The sequence below is a fragment of the Salvelinus namaycush genome, chromosome 38 (assembly GCF_016432855.1).
Source record: "Salvelinus namaycush isolate Seneca chromosome 38, SaNama_1.0, whole genome shotgun sequence".
Classification (NCBI taxonomy): domain Eukaryota; kingdom Metazoa; phylum Chordata; class Actinopteri; order Salmoniformes; family Salmonidae; genus Salvelinus; species Salvelinus namaycush.
This window is the reverse complement of record NC_052344.1, coordinates 21,762,882-21,783,125: the sequence shown is the minus strand read 5'-3', so window position 1 is coordinate 21,783,125 and position 20,244 is coordinate 21,762,882. Positions and strand designations below refer to the sequence as shown.

The 20,244-nt window shown below is 43.3% G+C and overlaps 1 protein-coding gene across 1 annotated transcript in view; it reads left to right on the top strand.

Annotated features, from left to right (window-relative positions):
- wnk1b (WNK lysine deficient protein kinase 1b) overlaps positions 1-19,176 on the top strand; it is a 187,913-nt gene extending 168,737 nt beyond the window's left edge. The window contains 2 exon segments of the mRNA XM_038978040.1: positions 9,019-9,257; positions 11,992-19,176. Coding sequence (XP_038833968.1) covers positions 9,019-9,257; positions 11,992-12,375 — 623 coding nt within the window. The 3' untranslated portion in view covers positions 12,376-19,176.
- The last annotated feature ends 1,068 nt before the right edge of the window (positions 19,177-20,244 follow it).

The window sequence follows — 20,244 nt, the reverse complement described above, 5'->3', positions numbered from 1 at the left end:
GTAATAGTTATGGTCTGTACTATACTACTACCCTTTAGTAATAGTTATGGTCTGTACTACTACCCTTTAGTAATAGTTATGGTCTGTACTACAGTACTACCCTTTAGTAATAGTTATGGTCTGTACTACAGTACTACCCTTTAGTAATAGTTATGGTCTGTACTACTACCATTTAGTAATAGTTATGGTCTGTACTACAGTACTACCCTTTAGTAATAGTTATGGTCTGTACTACAGTACTACCCTTTAGTAATAGTTATGGTCTGTACTACAGTACTACCCTTTAGTAATAGTTATGGTCTGTACTACAGTACTACCCTTTAGTAATAGTTATGGTCTGTACTACAGTACTAGCCTTTAGTAATAGTTATGGTCTGTACTACAGTACTACCCTTTAGTAATAGTTATGGTCTGTACTACAGTACTACCCTTTAGTAATAGTTATGGTCTGTACTACAGTACTACCCTTTAGTAATAGTTATGGTCTGTACTACTTCCCTTTAGTAATAGTTATGGTCTGTACTACTACCCTTTAGTAATAGTTATGGTCTGTACTATACTACTACCCTTTAGTAATAGTTATGGTCTGTAATACAGTACTAGCCTTTAGTAATAGTTATGGTCTGTACTACAGTACTACCCTTTAGTAATAGTTATGGTCTGTACTACAGTACTACCCATTAGTAATAGTTATGGTCTGTACTACTACCCTTTAGTAATAGTTATGGTCTGTACTACTACCCTTTAGTAATAGTTATGGTCTGTACTACAACCCTTTAGTAATAGTTATGGTCTGTACTACTACCCTTTAGTAATAGTTATGGTCTGTACTACAGTTCTACCCTTTAGTAATAGTTATGGTCTGTACTACAGTACTACCCTTTAGTAATAGTTATGGTCTGTACTACTACCCTTTAGTAATAGTTATGGTCTGTACTACAGTACTACCCTTTAGTAATATTTATGGTCTGTACTACTACCCTTTAGTAATAGTTATGGTCTGTACTACCCTTTAGTAATAGTTATGGTCTGTACTACAGTACTACCCTTTAGTAATAGTTATGGTCTGTACTACAGTACTACCCTTTAGTAATAGTTATGGTCTGTACTACTACCCTTTAGTAATAGTTATGGTCTGTACTACTACCCTTTAGTAATAGTTATGGTCTGTACTACTACCCTTTAGTAATAGTTATGGTCTGTACTACTACCCATTAGTAATAGTTATGGTCTGTACTACTACCCTTTAGTAATAGTTATGGTCTGTACTACTACCCTTTAGTAATAGTTATGGTCTGTACTACTACCCTTTAGTAATAGTTATGGTCTGTACTACAGTACTACCCTTTAGTAATAGTTATGGTCTGTACTACAGTACTACCCTTTAGTAATAGTTATGGTCTGTACTACTACCCTTTAGTAATAGTTATGGTCTGTACTACTACCCTTTAGTAATAGTTATGGTCTGTACTATACTACTACCCTTTAGTAATAGTTATGGTCTGTACTATACTACTACCCTTTAGTAATAGTTATGGTCTGTACTACTACCCTTTAGTAATAGTTATGGTCTGTACTGTACTACTACCCTTTAGTAATAGTTATGGTCTGTACTATACTACTACCCTTTAGTAATAGTTATGGTCTGTACTACTACCATTTAGTAATAGTTATGGTCTGTACTACTACCATTTAGTAATAGTTATGGTCTGTACTACTACCATTTAGTAATAGTTATGGTCTGTACTACTACCCTTTAGTAATAGTTATGGTCTGTACTACTACCATTTAGTAATAGTTATGGTCTGTACTACAGTACTACCCTTTAGTAATAGTTATGGTCTGTACTACAGTACTACCCTTTAGTAATAGTTATGGTCTGTACTACTACCATTTAGTAATAGTTATGGTCTGTACTACTACCATTTAGTAATAGTTATGGTCTGTACTACTACCCTTTAGTAATAGCTATGGTCTGTACTACTACCCTTTAGTAATAGTTATGGTCTGTACTACAGTACTACCCTTTAGTAATAGTTATGGTCTGTACTACTACCATTTAGTAATAGTTATGGTCTGTACTACTACCCTTTAGTAATAGTTATGGTCTGTACTACTTCCCTTTAGTAATAGTTATGGTCTGTACTACTACCCTTTAGTAATAGTTATGGTCTGTACTACTACCCTTTAGTAATAGTTATGGTCTGTACTACTCTACTACCCTTTAGTAATAGTTATGGTCTGTACTATACTACTACCCTTTAGTAATAGTTATGGTCTGTACTACTACCCTTTAGTAATAGTTATGGTCTGTACTACTACCCTTTAGTAATAGTTATGGTCTGTACTACTACCCTTTAGTAATAGTTATGGTCTGTACTACTACCCTTTAGTAATAGTTATGGTCTGTACTACTACCCTTTAGTAATAGTTATGGTCTGTACTACTAGCCTTTAGTAATAGTTATGGTCTGTACTACAGTACTAGCCTTTAGTAATAGTTATGGTCTGTACTACAGTACTAGCCTTTAGTAATAGTTATGGTCTGTACTACAGTACTAGCCTTTAGTAATAGTTATGGTCTGTACTACAGTACTAGCCTTTAGTAATAGTTATGGTCTGTACTACAGTACTAGCCTTTAGTAATAGTTATGGTCTGTACTACAGTACTACCCTTTAGTAATAGTTATGGTCTGTACTACAGTACTACCCTTTAGTAATAGTTATGGTCTGTACTACTACCCTTTAGTAATAGTTATGGTCTGTACTACAGTACTACCCTTTAGTAATAGTTATGGTCTGTACTACTACCCTTTAGTAATAGTTATGGTCTGTACTATACTACTACCCTTTAGTAATAGTTATGGTCTGTACTATACTACTACCCTTTAGTAATAGTTATGGTCTGTACTACTACCCTTTAGTAATAGTTATGGTCTGTACTACTACCCTTTAGTAATAGTTATGGTCTGTACTACAGTACTACCCTTTAGTAATAGTTATGGTCTGTACTACTACCCATTAGTAATAGTTATGGTCTGTACTACAGTACTACCCATTAGTAATAGTTATGGTCTGTACTACTACCATTTAGTAATAGTTATGGTCTGTACTATACTACTACCCTTTAGTAATAGTTATGGTCTGTACTATACTACTACCCTTTAGTAATAGTTATGGTCTGTACTACTACCCTTTAGTAATAGTTATGGTCTGTACTACTACCCTTTAGTAATAGTTATGGTCTGTACTACAGTACTACCCTTTAGTAATTGTTATGGTCTGTACTACAGTACTACCCTTTAGTAATAGTTATGGTCTGTACTACAGTACTACCCTTTAGTAATAGTTATGGTCTGTACTACAGTACTACCCTTTAGTAATAGTTATGGTCTGTACTACAGTACTACCCTTTAGTAATAGTTATGGTCTGTACTACAGTACTACCCTTTAGTAATAGTTATGGTCTGTACTATACTACTACCCTTTAGTAATAGTTATGGTCTGTACTATACTACTACCCTTTAGTAATAGTTATGGTCTGTACTACTACCCTTTAGTAATAGTTATGGTCTGTACTACTACCCTTTAGTAATAGTTATGGTCTGTACTACAGTACTACCCTTTAGTAATAGTTATGGTCTGTACTACTACCCTTTAGTAATAGTTATGGTCTGTACTACAGTACTACCCTTTAGTAATAGTTATGGTCTGTACTACAGTACTACCCATTAGTAATAGTTATGGTCTGTACTACAGTACTACCCATTAGTAATAGTTATGGTCTGTACTACAGTACCCCCACTTCAGGGGGTCTTTTCTTCTTTCTTGTGTTAGCACCATTGATTGAGTTAATGCGGAGAACCTTAGCAAACTTCACATCCAGAAACCTCACCTTTCTCCAACTCACCATGTGCTGTACTCAGCCTCATCACATCCCATCATCTCACCATTGAGCTAACTGATAGGAGAGAACCCACCCAGCCAACCAGATCCATGTCTTCCATTGCAAAGCAGACAAAAAGGAAAGACAAGCTGTTGTTTCATACCTGTTGAGTTGATGTAACTTATTCTGACTGGGTTTGACTCAATGAAAGGAGTTTGTATGTTCATTGATGGATGTTAAGTTTGTATGAATGCCTTAATGATCCCTCTGCAGCTTAAACTCCTGCCAACCTCTGCTCTCCACCCCTACACTCCTATTCCCTGCACCCTAAACCCTACAACTACACCCCTATCCCCACCACCCTACACCCCTCCACTCCTATTCCCTCCACCCTACACCCCTCCACTCCTATTCCCTGCACCCTACACCCCTATCCCCACCACCCTACACCCCTCCACTCCAGTCTCATTAGCCAAGGGGAATGAGCTGTAGAGAGGATCCGGATTTACCTCAGGAGTGCTTGTTTTTGTTTGAATTGAAAACACTCAATATGCTGTAGTCTGTTGTAGAAGGGTGAATGATTAACACACACTTTCTCCTCCAATCCTCACGCTCTCTCCGTCCGTCCTACGCTTCACATTCTCTCCGTCCACTCTTCAGGGAAGATGGTGAAAAAAGTCTGCCCCTGCAACCAACTCTGTAGTAATTATCTATTTTATGACCTTTGCCCCTCACCCCCTACTGCCTCGTCCACCACCCTCACTCTCTGCACCCCCCTGTTAGGGTTGCAAAGTTTAAGAATCTTTCCCAAATGTCCCAGATTTTCCAGAAATCGCAGTTGGAGGATTCCCTCCCTGCTTATTCTCTTTCTGGAAAACCTGCTTATTCTCTTTCTGGAAAACCTGGGAATTTTGGAAAGGTTACTGGAATTTCGCAATCCTACCCCCTGTTGCTCTCTGCTTTGAGTGTCTGTGCACTTACTGCCCTGTGGATGCCAGCTGTGGCTTTAGTCCTGTGCACTTACTGCCCTGTGGATGCCAGCTGTGGCTTTAGTCCTGTGCACTTACTGCCCTGTGGATGCCAGCTGTGGCTTTAGTCCTGTGCACTTACTGCCCTGTGGATGCCAACTGTGGCTTTAGTCCTGTGCACTTACTGCCCTGTGGATGCCAGCTGTGGCTTTAGTCCTGTGCACTTACTGCCCTGTGGATGCCAGCTGTGGCTTTAGTCCTGTGTCGTGGTCCACAAGGCTCTCCTCTCACAGGCTGGCTTGAGCATTTCTCTGTTGTGACGATGACCCCATTCACATGATCTATTACAGCGGTTCTCAAAGTGGGTTCCGTGGCCAGATATAGAACAATGTCTTATAAATGTCCATTTTTTTACATGAAAATACTAACAGATTTTTTTTTAAATTGGCCAAGGGATCTATGGAATAAGTTTTGAGGGTGTAATACAATACAATGTCATATTATTCATTTTCGATGTCTGTTCTTAACCCTGGGCAACATGGGCCTGCGGAGGCTCACAGGGATATTGGTATCCACAGTACTCAACCAATTATACATTTTTCTAGTCAATACATCTTGCATTCCTCAAAAATGTTTGGGGAACAACAATAAACAACTGAGCAAGAGGAAAAGTACATTAGTGTCTAATTTGAGAAACAGAAGCCTCACAAGTCCTCAACTGGCAGCTTCATTAAATAGTACCCGCAAAACAGCAGTCAAAATCAGCCGTTTCCAGCTACAATAGTCATTTACAACATTAATTTACAGCAATGTCTACACTGTATTTCTGATCAATTTTATGTTATTTTAATGGACAAAAAAATGGCTTTTTTTCAAAAACAAGGACATTTCTAAGTGACATTTTGAACAGTAGTGTACAGTCGTGGCCAAAAGTTTTGAGAATGACACAAATATTAATTTTCAGTCTGCTGCCTCAGTTTGTATGATGGCAATTTGCATATACTCCAGAATGTTATGAAGAGTGATCAGATGAATTGCAATTAATTGCAAAGTCCCTATTTGCAATGCAAAATGAACTGAATCCCCCCAAAAACATTTCCACTGCATTTCAGCCCTGCCACAAAAGGACCAGCTGACATCATGTCAGTGATTCTCTCGTTAACACAGGTGTGAGTGTTGACGAGGACAATGCTGGAGATCACTCTGTCATGCTGATTGAGTTCGAATAACAGACTGGAAGCTTCAAAAGGAGGGTGGTGCTTGGAATCATTGTTCTTCCTCTGTCAAACATGGTTACCTGCAAGGAAACATGTGCCGTCATCATTGCTTTGCACAAAAAGGGCTTCACAGGCAAGGATATTGCTGCCAGTAAGATTGCACCTAAATCAACCATTTATCAGATCATCAAGAACTTCGAGGAGAGCGGTTCAATAGTTGTGAAGAAGGCTTCAGGGCGCCCAAGAAAGTCCAGCAAGCGCCAAGACTGTCTCCTAAATTTGATTCAGCTGTGGGATCGGGGCACCACCAGTACAGAGCTTGCTCAGGAATGGCAGTAGGCAGGTGTGAGTGCATCTGCACGCACAGTGAGGCGAAGACTTTTGGAGGATGGCCTGGTGTCAAGAAGGGCAGCAAAGAAGCCACTTCTCTCCAGGAAAAACGTCAGGGACAGACTGATATTCTGCAAAAGGTACAGGGATTGGACTGCTGAGGACTGGGGTAAAGTCATTTTCTCTGAATCCCCTTTCCGATTGTTTGGGGCATCCGGAAAAAAGCTTGTCCGGAGAAGACAAGGTGAGCGCTACCATCAGTCCTGTGTCATGCCAACAGTAAAGCATCCTGAGACCATCCATGTGTGGGGTTGCCTCTCAGCCAAGGGAGTGGGCTCACTCACAATTTTGCCTAAGAACACAGCCATGAATAAAGAATGGTACCAACACATCCTCCGAGAGCAACTTCTCCCAACCATCCAGGAACAGTTTGGTGACGAACAATGCCTTTTCCAGCATGATGGAGCACCTTGCCATAAGGCAAAAGTGATAACTAAGTGGCTCGGGGAACAAAACATCAATATTTTGGGTCCATGTTCAGGAAACTCCCCAGACCTTAATCCCATTGAGAACTTGTGGTCAATCCTCAAGAGGCGGGTGGACAAACAAAAACCCACAAATTCTGACACACTCCAAGCATTGATTATGCAAGAATGGGCTGCCATCAGTCAGAATGTTAAGTTAATTGACAGCATGCCAGGGCGGATTGCAGAGGTCTTGAAAAAGAAGGGTCAACACTGCAAATATTGACTCTTTGCATCAACTTCATGTAATTGTCAATAAAAGCCTTTGACACTTATGAAATGCCACACCAATGTGTCAGAGGAAACCCCGTACACCTGGCGACCATGTCAGCGTGCATGCGCCGGCCCGCCACAGGAGTCGCTAGAGCGGGATGGTAAAGGACATCCCAGCCGGCCAAACCCTCCCCTAACCCGGACAACGCTGGGCCAATTGTGCGCCGCCCCATGGGTCTCCTGGTCGCGGCCGGCTGCGACAGAGCCTGGACTCAAACCAGGATCTCTAATGGAACTGCGATGCACTGTGCCACACGGGAAGCCTTAACATTATAGTTTTAACAATGTTTTGAAGTTATATGGTGTTTGTTCCTTTGTTTACAAACATTGGAGTAAAACAAGGTTATATTTTGGGTTCTGATGGGATACGACAATTGAACTAAGCACATGAGGCATTTATAAGTTCGATTTTTCAAGAGTAATTGGCTACATATCAAGAATGTATAAGTCAGAAAATTGATGTAGCAAGTGCTGATTGCCCCTTTAAACAAAAGGTATTTTCGTTATTGGCCAACCCAAAAAATATTTAATCTCAGAGTAGTTGCAAAGTGAATGGGAGTCATCCAGACCACTAAATGCTGAAGTCATTTTGTGATTCAGCTGCCCCCCTCCTCCCCCCATCTCTTCTAGTCTAGAGCATGGCTTGTCTTGTGGACTCCACTACCCAGAGTTCCACTGGTGCTGCAGTCATGACTCAGTGTTTCGCTGCTTTTAGTCATGGCTTTCCCCACCTCTAATTTTTTATTTTTCCTTTTTTTATAAAATGTTTTTTAACTTGACTCAGTAGTTTGTCAGAAATGCCAAAGGTTATGCCTCTTCAATGATTGAACTTAGTTTATCTGTCAAACAACAATTACATTTTAGGAGTTTGTTTTTCTATCATAGCTTCATTTATTGTTTGCAAAGGAAATGCATCAGGTCCTTGAGTTCCTATTGCAGCCAGCTACCGCATGGCTACTGCATGTCTGTGATTGTTGTTGCCTTCGATTGTTGAGATATTGCAGTAGGGCGACTGAGAAAAAGGAGCTGATGTATTTTCCCATACTCACTCTCACCTCTGGTGTATTTTGGGTTCTGGCTCTGCTTCTAGGAAGAGAGGCACTAAACAGCTAACCTCTTAAAGCCTGTTTGCAGCTCAATACATCTGTTCTCATGTAATGCTTGCTGTAATATAATGCCTGTTAGTGTTCAGGAAGGCTGCTGATACGGAATGACTGTAGACAACATTAGATAACATGTTGTTTTGAAATACAATTCATTAAGTCTCCAAATGTAAACCACAATGATCTTAAGGTCTTGGCCCAAATTAAATCCCCAAAATGTATCTTGTGAGATGGGTCATTTTAGCTGTAAGTCTAAGCTAGTCATTGTTGATATAGTGAACATTTTATCTGCAGACAGTGAATGTGTTTTAAAATGGAGAATGTTCTGGTTCATTCAGGGTGATGGACTAGACTAGTGTTTACAGCTCCCTCTGCTGTTCATATGCAGAACACATTTGTCAGATTAGATGAGATATTTTCATCCTGCTAAATGTTGGCCCAGTTTATCAGGATGGAGGCTGAAATTACATGCCTCAGAGTGGATCATAATGTGTCATAGGATCCTGTCCTGACACGTTGACATAGCTAGAGTATGTCATCAACCAACGCAAACACATTGACACCCACACAACTACCTACTCTACATATCCCATAACCCTCCTCTCTCCCTCGCTCCCCCTCACTCTCTCCCCTTCTCTCTCTCGCTCCCCCTCACTCTCTCCTCCTCGCTCTCTCCCTCTCCCCCTTTCTCTCTCTCTGTCTCTCCCCGTCTCTCCAGGGACCAGCAGCACCAACACAGTGAGTGGTCCAGGAGGCCAGGGTACAGGAGGCCAGGGTCCAGGACCAGGGGGTCAGAACCAGGGCCAGCCTTCTCCCAACCCCCCTCAACAGGGCCGGAAGGGCACGTTCACCGACGACCTGCACAAGCTGGTTGACAACTGGGCCCGCGACGCCATCAGTCTGTCCCAGGGCAAGAGTCGCTCCAAACAGCAACCCTCACAGGGACACAGCTACCAGGTGAGTAGACAGACTCTTTCTAGTATAGTAACACAAATAACATTCTCAAAAGGGCTTATTCATCAAAATAATGGGATGCTCAATCCTTACCAATATAGTCCATGTTTGATTGTGTTGCTTATTTGAAATATAGATTACTGGAAGTGAATGTTATGGTGACGCGAATGTTATGGGGACGGGAATGTTATGGGGACGGGAATGTTATGGTGACGTGAATGTTATGGGGACGTGAATGTTATGGGGACGGGAATGTTATGGGGACGTGAATGTTATGGGGACGTGAATGTTATGGTGACGTGAATGTTATGGTGACGTGAATGTTATGGGGACGGGAATGTTATGGGGACGGGAATGTTATGGTGACGGGAATGTTATGGTGACGTGAATGTTATGGTGACGTGAATGTTATGGGGACGTGAATGTTATGGGGACGGGAATGTTATGGGGACGTGAATGTTATGGGGACGTGAATGTTATGGTGACGTGAATGTTATGGTGACGTGAATGTTATGGGGACGGGAATGTTATGGGGACGGGAATGTTATGGTGACGGGAATGTTATGGTGACGTGAATGTTATGGTGACGTGAATGTTATGGGGACGTGAATGTTATGGGGACGGGAATGTTATGGTGACGGGAATGTTATGGTGACGTGAATGTTATGGTGACGTGAATGTTATGGTGACGTGAATGTTATGGGGACGTGAATGTTATGGGGACGGGAATGTTATGGGGACGGGAATGTTATGGTGACGTGAATGTTATGGTGACGTGGTGACGTGAATGTTATGGTGACGTGAATGTTATGGGGACGGGAATGTTATGGGGACGTGAATGTTATGGGGACGGGAATGTTATGGGGACGGGAATGTTATGGGGACGTGAATGTTATGGTGACGTGAATGTTATGGGGACGGGAATGTTATGGGGACGGGAATGTTATGGGGACGGGAATGTTATGGTGACGGGAATGTTATGGGGACGGGAATGTTATGGGGACGTGAATGTTATGGTGACGTGAATGTTATGGGGACGGGAATGTTATGGGGACGGGAATGTTATGGGGACGTGAATGTTATGGTGACGGGAATGTTATGGGGACGGGAATGTTATGGTGACGTGAATGTTATGGTGACGTGAATGTTATGGTGACGTGAATGTTATGGGGACGGGAATGTTATGGGGACGTGAATGTTATGGGGACGGGAATGTTATGGGGACGGGAATGTTATGGGGACGGGAATGTTATGGTGACGTGGTGACGTGAATGTTATGGTGACGTGAATGTTATGGTGACGTGAATGTTATGGGGACGGGAATGTTATGGGGACGGGAATGTTATGGGGACGTGAATGTTATGGTGACGTGAATGTTATGGTGACGTGAATGTTATGGGGACGTGAATGTTATGGTGACGTGGTGACGTGAATGTTATGGGGACGTGAATGTTATGGTGACGTGAATGTTATGGGGACGGGAATGTTATGGGGACGGGAATGTTATGGTGACGTGGTGACGTGAATGTTATGGTGACGTGAATGTTATGGTGACGTGAATGTTATGGTGACGTGAATGTTATGGGGACGTGAATGTTATGGTGACGTGAATGTTATGGTGACGTGGTGACGTGAATGTTATGGTGACGTGAATGTTATGGTGACGTGAATGTTATGGGGACGTGAATGTTATGGGGACGGGAATGTTATGGGGACGGGAATGTTATGGGGACGGGAATGTTATGGTGACGTGAATGTTATGGGGACGTGAATGTTATGGGGACGGGAATGTTATGGGGACGTGAATGTTATGGGGACGGGAATGTTATGGGGACGGGAATGTTATGGTGACGTGAATGTTATGGGGACGGGAATGTTATGGGGACGGGAATGTTATGGTGACGGGAATGTTATGGGGACGGGAATGTTATGGGGACGGGAATGTTATGGGGACGTGAATGTTATGGGGACGGGAATGTTATGGTGACGTGAATGTTATGGGGACGTGAATGTTATGGTGACGTGAATGTTATGGTGACGGGAATGTTATGGTGACGTGAATGTTATGGGGACGGGAATGTTATGGTGACGTGAATGTTATGGGGACGTGAATGTTATGGGGACGGGAATGTTATGGTGACGTGAATGTTATGGGGACGGGAATGTTATGGGGACGTGAATGTTATGGGGACGGGAATGTTATGGGGACGGGAATGTTATGGGGACGGGAATGTTATGGTGACGTGAATGTTATGGGGACGGGAATGTTATGGGGACGGGAATGTTATGGGGACGGGAATGTTATGGGGACGGGAATGTTATGGGGACGGGAATGTTATGGTGACGTGAATGTTATGGGGACGTGAATGTTATGGGGACGTGAATGTTATGGGGACGTGAATGTTATGGGGACGGGAATGTTATGGGGACGGGAATGTTATGGGGACGGGAATGTTATGGGGACGTGAATGTTATGGGGACGTGAATGTTATGGGGACGGGAATGTTATGGGGACGTGAATGTTATGGGGACGTGAATGTTATGGTGACGTGAATGTTATGGGGGCGGGAATGTTATGGTGTTTGTAAGCTGGAACATGAGTTGTAGATGTGGGTCCTGGTCCAACCTCCAGGTAGCGTAGCTGAGATGGCTCTGGTCATGTAATGTAGGTGGTAAAGTGGTGGTGTGGAGAGCAGCCATACAGTATCTCACCCTGGTGTCTCTTCTCCGTCTCCAGGCAACCCCGTCGACCAACAAGGGCCGTAAGTTCTCCGCCCCGAGTCAGCTGTGCCCCAGCAACGCCTCTTCCACCCCCGCTACCTCTCTGGGAGGCCGCAAGGGCTCCTTGTGTCCCCTTCCCCAGTACGGCGGGGGCGGGGCATGCTACCCCTCCTCCACTGCACCTTACAGCAGCGCCCAGTGGGTGGGATCCACGGGGTCCACAGGGCCGGGACAGGGTCAGGCCGGTGTGTTAGCCTCCTCTCAGCCCCTGGTTGCCTCCTCCTCGCAGTACCCCTCCTCTGCCACTGGGGGGCAGGGCTCCCTGCAGGGCTTCCACCACATCAGCACTTTGCAGAAATCCGTCAGCAACCCTGGAGGCCCCAACCTGAGGACCACGTAGTGGCTATGAGGGGATGTTAGCCATGCCGGGCTGAGAGACTGACAGACTGAGGGAGAGAGACATGAGGAGAGAAGGGTGTCTGTGTTACAAGGGGGAGAGGGGCTTGTGTGTTACAAGCGACATCATGGTTGGTGGGACTGTATTGAATGTGAATGAGCTGGCTGTGAAGAGGAGCAGGAGAGAGAAGAGTCAGCTGCTGTGTGAAATAGTGCACCACACTGCCCTCTTCTGTTTCCCTGAAGGATGACAGGAGAGGGACACACTCCCCCGCTCTCCCCCCACCCCGAGGTCAACTGTGGGCCTTGGGGGTCGAAGAAAGACGCGACAAGGAACGCGACAAGGAATACCAATGGACACGAGTGCAATGTTAAGTGGCCAAAGAGGGTTAATGTGACAATTACTATTGTAAAATGTGTGTGTGTGGTGATGGGCTTTGTTCCTTCACTGACTGGCTTTTACATGTACTCTATAGTAGAGACCAGAGCCTTGTACTGATCTCAGAGAGGAGGGATGGAGGATAGTAACAGACCAAGGGGCTGGTGGTGTACTTATGGTTGGGGGGCTGCAGTACATAGCTAACCCCCTTTCCCCTCTCACCTATCTGAGCCCCCCTGCCTGTTCAGCTCCTCCTGCTGGTAACTGACCTCCAGAACAGAGCTTTAAGTGACCGTACAGTACTATACAGCTCCTCCTGCTGGTAACTGACCTCCAGAACAGAGCTTTAAGTGACCGTACAGTACTATACAGCTCCTTCTGCTGGTAACTGACCTCCAGAACAGAGCTTTAAGTGACCGTACAGTACTATACAGCTCCTCCTGCTGGTAACTGACCTCCAGAACAGAGCTTTAAGTGACCGTACAGTACTATACAGCTCCTCCTGCTGGTAACTGACCTCCAGAACAGAGCTTTAAGTGACCGTACAGTACTATACAGCTCCTCCTGCTGGTAACTGACCTCCAGAACAGAGCTTTAAGTGACCGTACAGTACTATACAGCTCCTTCTGCTGGTAACTGACCTCCAGAACAGAGCTTTAAGTGACCGTACAGTACTATACAGCTCTTTCTGCTGGTAACTGACCTCCAGAACAGAGCTTTAAGTGACCGTACAGTACTATACAGCTCCTCCTGCTGGTAACTGACCTCCAGAACAGAGCTTTAAGTGACCGTACAGTACTATACAGCTCCTCCTGCTGGTAACTGACCTCCAGAACAGAGCTTTAAGTGACCGTACAGTACTATACAGCTCCTCCTGCTGGTAACTGACCTCCAGAACAGAGCTTTAAGTGACCGTACAGTACTATACAGCTCCTCCTGCTGGTAACTGACCTCCAGAACAGAGCTTTAAGTGACCGTACAGTACTATACAGCTCCTCCTGCTGGTAACTGACCTCCAGAACAGAGCTTTAAGTGACCGTACAGTACTATACAGCTCCTCCTGCTGGTAACTGACCTCCAGAACAGAGCTTTAAGTGACCGTACAGTACTATACAGCTCCTCCTGCTGGTAACTGACCTCCAGAACAGAGCTTTAAGTGACCGTACAGTACTATACAGCTCTTTCTGCTGGTAACTGACCTCCAGAACAGAGCTTTAAGTGACCGTACAGTACTATACAGCTCCTCCTGCTGGTAACTGACCTCCAGAACAGAGCTTTAAGTGACCGTACAGTACTATACAGCTCTTTCTGCTGGTAACTGACCTCCAGAACAGAGCTTTAAGTGACCGTACAGTACTATACAGCTCCAGTAGAAGTCCATTATGGTAGAGTTGTGTAGCATGTTGAGGAGATGTGAGGAAGGTTATGGGGTGAAGGAATGGGCTTGTGAGGCCGAGGTGTGGGACTGGTGCCATGTATGTAGCTGGTCAGGCAGTGTTGACATCCGGAACCACATGTACTGCTATTCCTATATATCATTTAGGATGTACATTGGTGTGTGTAGGTGGAGAATCAGTAGCCTGGGGGTTCGTACTCTACCCCTCCTGTTGCCATGGGATGCAATACAAACACAGTCATAGAAACCTCCTCCTAAATATAATGAAAACACATAGTGACCTTCATTAGGAAAACAACACAATCCATGACCAGATTCACAATGTCTTTTTTTTTTAAAGAGTTTGGGTTAATGATGATTCCATGTTTGATTAGTGTTTTTATGTTTTTCCTCTGTCCCCATTGAACTGAGGAGACTCTTCTGTAGCATGATGAAAGGGTTTACGCTAGGGTTGACCCTCGTATCCAGGAATCTCTCTCAGTATAGGGCCTTTTAAAGAAACTACATCTCCCAGCATAGGGCCTTTAAAAAAACTACATCTCCTAGTATAGGACCTTTAAAGAAACTACATCTCCCAGTATAGGACCTTTAAAGAAACTACATCTCCCAGTATAGGACCTTTAAAGAAACTACAACTCCCATCTCCATGCTAACCATCTACCTGATTGGAGGGGAGTACTGTGTGTGAGACCCATCTATCCCAGTCTTAACTTCAGGCTTATAGTTACTCCATTCTAAAATGTGCTGTATCTGGGAGGCCGATGAGATCCCCATCCCATCCATGGCTGGTAGTTTCCATGGTTCTCATGTACATATCCCTAATGAGAGAGCCCCCCTGAACTAACACAGACAGGACTGAAGTAGATTCTCTCAGACTCAACTCAATAGTCTTCTTTTTCACGGGTGGTTTAGCTCTGAGAGGGAGTGCAGGGCGAACGGAGGGAGGTATGTCCTGTTGGCTCTCTGTGTCACACATGAGATTGGTTTCACGGTTGTGAGGTAGGTTGGTGTTGGTCCTGCGTGGACCCAGAGAAGGAGAGGTCTCGGTGGGGCAGGGAGAGGACTGGACGTGGGCTGGGCTGGAGGTAGGCTGCATGGTGGATGGTATGACGGTTGAAAAGTAAAGCCTTGGATCTCCAGCAACAAAACGCTGTCTGTCCTGAGGAGGGCTTGTGAAGCTTTCAAACCTATGATCTATTAGTAACATAACAGCTTTTATAATCATGATGTTGACAGCATTAGGGGCCTCGATCTCTCTACTTCTGAGTCTTTTCAATAGTGTGATTGAAAACAAAAATGTACATTATTCTATTTAAAAAAAGGAGAAAAAAAAGACAAGTGTTCTGTATGGACCTGTATTTACCCATCAGTTTTTGATGTTGAAACACTGTGATTATTATAAATGTTGTTGGACAACATGAGTTTAAGAAGAAAAAAAAGATAGAAAATACAAACAAAAAGACAGTAGGAGGAAACGTTATGGTGGATTGGTAATACTTAGGCTGAAAAAAATACAAAGTAAAAGGCTAGCTATTTTCCTTATCCAGTACTTATCGAAGACACTTTAACCTTTCTCCTCTTTGTACTTTCTTTATATTAGATAAATGTGAATGTTAAATGGACTCAATTAACGTACTTGAATAGTAACTTGGGGTGGAGTCCCAAATAACACCCTATCCCCTACATGGTGTACAACTTTTCACCAGGGGCCGATAGACCTCGATCAGGGCCCATGGGGCTCTGGTCAAAAGTAGTGCACTATATAGGGAATAAGGTGCAATGTAGGACTCGCCCTTGGTCTTTTCCGTCTCCTTTCGCCCCCCAGTACTCCAGTGAGAGCTCTGCTGGAGTTTCTAGTGCCTTCCATTATTTATTTTGCTTATTTTTTTAACAGTTTTTTGACATGATGGAGTAACAGAAGTGCTGTTGATTTGCGCTTCGTTGAAGTGCTTTACTGGCTCTGTGGGTACAAAGGTCAAAGGTACACTGGGAAGGGGAGACGGGGGACGTTGGGCTAGGGTATGGGCTAGGGTAACTCGTTTCTTTTTTCTTTGTGCCATTTATTTTTTTTAGTATTCGGGTTAAATCCATTTGATTTGGGGGGGCGGAAGACAAACTTAGTCCTAGACTGCAGAGAGTAGGAATGGATCTGATGGTTTAAAAAAAAAAGTTGTTGAAGCTTGGACAACTGTGTATTTGAAACGAATAAATGAACGCAGACAACAGAACAGAGTGAGGCTGAACCAGGGTTACCTAACATTTCAAATAAAGGGTTTGTTAGGAACGGAATGCTTGACTGTTCCGTTAGCTGTTCTAGTGTTCGGGGAACACATTTCAGATACTAGAACCATTCATTCAGTATGCAAGAGCTCTCTAGCTAGCACTGAGCCTATCATTAGACCCACTACAACAATCAGACTATCTTTATTGATGGCCTGTCCACGAAGCCTTGTGTGTGTCCGACACCAAGCAGCACGGTATACGAGCCTCGTGTTGGTGGTGATAGAGAGGGGAGAAAGAGGTAGACGGATCGGAATGGAGAAGAGAAAGTCAGTCAGTGAGAAACGGTATTTGTATGAATGTCTCAAAAGAGTTCAAAACCAGATTGTTTTGTTGTATAGTTACTAACCAGGCATAATGTGTCTCTACTGTCAGTGGGGCAGTCTTAGGCTGTGTCCCCCAAATGGTGCCCTATTCCCTATATAGTGCACTACTTTTGACCAGAGCCCTATGGACCCTGGTCAAAAGTAGTGCACTAAATAGAGAATAGGGCGCCGTTTGGGACATGATCCTTACAGTAGTAGGTGTGACTGGGCCCTATGCCATTTTAAGGTGTGTAAAGTGGAGTTGAGGTAGAAGCCAGGGCTAGTGGAGGCAGAAGAGGAGAGGTCAGGGGACTCTCTATCTCCAACACATGGCGGTAGTACTGTACGCTGTGCTGCTGGGTTTGACCAACAAGTGACTTCCTCATCACCAATGCAATGCTGGTGGTTCAAGCCCAGGTATTTCATCATCTGCTTAATGCTGCCCCAGTCTCTTTAATGAAACCACCTGTGGCTTTTAGTGCAGGTTCGTAGCTGACTGTAAAGTAGCAGACAGTCTCACCACTCACAATGCAAACAAATAAATGGTTAGATTTTTTTTACATGGATGTTTTAGTTTTTTGGTTGATGTCCTTCTGGTCTTTTTGGAAACCTTACAAAATGTTGTAATGATAGATGAACAGTGTCTGTTTCTTTCTCGTTACCTGACAGTGTTGTAGACAGTAAAACTGGTCCAATCTGTGTACAACAGAATAGTTCATTAAGATCCGTATCCTTCTCAAAGCGACTGTACAAAACCATTACCTGGGGTCAAACATGTTTAAAAGTGAATACCTTAGAAAAGTTTTTTTTAATAAACACTTGTCACCTTAACTACTGATTAGCTTACAAGGACTGCTAGATCTATTCTGCTTACCGCTTCAGTCGTCTCTACTCACTGTAAACATGTCCGCTACGGGAAATCACTTGAAAAGATATGGTAGATTCTCAACCATTTAAAACCGTTAAAAACAGTTGGGGGGGGGTTCTTTGTAAAATGTTGCTTTTGCCTGTTTTGTGGATTGAACTTTTCGTACTTACCGGAGGCCCTCAGTACAGCAGTACAGTACTTACTGGAGGCCCTCAGTACAGTACTTACCGGAGGCCCTCAGTACAGCAGTACAGTACTTACTGGAGGCCCTCAGTACAGTACTTACCGGAGGCCCTCAGTACAGCAGTACAGTACTTACCGGAGGCCCTCAGTACAGCAGTACAGTACTTACCGGAGGCCCTCAGTACAGCAGTACAGTACTTACCGGAGGCCCTCAGTACAGCAGTACAGTACTTACCGGAGGCCCTCAGTACAGCAGTACAGTACTTAGCAAGTTTGGTTGAAGCTGTGAAGGTGACAGAAATACACTTTGCTTAGTTATTTTGTTGATGATCGATACTTTTGAAAAACAAATAAAACCTTTACAATGCCACTGCCTCAGTGCCATTACCATGCAGTAATGACTTTAGCTACATGGACATCTGCTCTCTCTAAAGAATACTGAGCAATATTTACAATGTTTACTTCCTCTTAACTAAGTGTCGTACTGTATGATACAGTGGCTGCAATGCATAACATGCAATGGTGAACAGGTTATGGTGAGGTTACAATGGTGAACAGGTTATGGTGAGGTTACAGTGGTGAACAGGTTATGGTGAGGTTACAATGGTGAACAGGTTATGGTGAGGTTACAGTGGTGAACACCTCTGATGAACACATTTACACTAGCTCTGGTCCAGCTCTGTGCTCCAACGATCATCGTCGTGAGAGAGTCGCCGAACCGCGCCCTGGACCAGAGCTACGTTTACATAGTTACAGAGGAGGGAAGTTACTGAATTTACAAAGTGTAATAATATTAATTTTTACCATCATTCAGAATACCGATCGATTCTGCTCCTTCTCCTGTTCTTTTCCTTGTTACTGTTACAATACAACTCCTCCTTTGTCCTGCAAAGTGCACATCAAATGTCATTCACATCACCGTTCGTCTGACTGACACAGAAGTGGTTCCATAAAGAGCATTCTAGTTTCTCTAGATAACATCTGGCATGTTACCTTTTCATCACAGCTTGTTATACTGTAAAGTTATTACCACAAAACAACTCTTAACATGTACACAGCCACCCTCACAAAAACAAAACAATTCAAGTTGATTTAAAGTATTTTGTTTTGTACTACTTATCAGAATTTTTTTGTTTTGCAATTTTATGTCTCAAGAAACATCTAGTGACTTAATTCAATGGTTTTTCCTCATGCTGTTTAACATTGTACAAAAATGTTTTAAAATAATAAATTGGAAAACCAAACGGAACCTGTTAGGAATCATTGGCAGCGTTTAACTGTTCTGCATTAAGTAGAGGCTGGCCAAGCTTCAAATAAAACTGCGCTTTGCGCTCCAATAAAATATATTTGTTACTTTATTTGTAAACTTAATAAATAAAAGTAATTTAAATTAATCACGTTATTGGTCTTTTAATCTTGTCCTAAATGTTTGTTTTTATGCACCTGTTGTAGTACCATCCACTACCACATGGGGGCAGTATGACATACTGTACTGCACTCGTAAATTATTCAGACCCCTTGACTTTTAACACATTTTGTTACGTTACAGACTTGTTCTAAAATGGATTAAATAAATACAAAATCATCATCAATCTACACACAATACCCCATAATAACATTTTTGCAGATTTATAAAAAATTAAGTATTTAGACCCATTGCTATTATCTATGCATAGTCACTTTAATAACTCTACCTACATGTACATACTACCTCGACACCGGTGCCCCCGCACATAGACTCTGTACCGGTACCCCCTGTATATAGCCCCACTATTGTTATTTACTGCTGCTCTTTAATTATTTGTAATCATCTTACTTTTTTTTAAGGTATTTTCTTAAAACTGTATTGTTGGTTAAGGGCTTGTAAGCATTTCACTGTAAGGTCTACCTGTTGCATTCGGCGCATGTGACAAATACAATTTTTGATTTGATACTAGAAATTTAGTTCAGGTGCCTCCTGTTTCCATTTATCATCCTTGATGTTTCTACTACTTGATTGGAGTCCACCTGTGGTGAATTCAATTGATTGGACAGGATTTGGAAAGGCACACACCTGTCTATATAATGGTCCCACAGTTGAAAGTGCATGTCAGAGCAGAAACCAAGCCATGAGGTTGAAGGAATTGTCCGTAGAGCTCCAAGACAGGATTGTGTCGAGGCACAGATCTGGGGAAGGGTACCAAAAAGTCTGCAGCATTGAAGGTCCCCAAAAACACAGCGGCCTCCATCATTCTTAAATGGAAGAAGTTTGGAACCACCAAGACTCTTCCTAAAGCTGGCCGCCGGGCCAAACTGAGCAATCGGGGGAGAAGGGCCTTGGTCAAGGAGGTGACCAAAAACCCAATGGTCACTCTGACAGAGCTCCAGAGTTCCTCTGTGGAGATGAGAGAACCTTCGAGAAGGACAACCATCTCTGCAGCAATTCACCAATCAGGCCTTTATGGTAGAGTGGCCAGACGGAA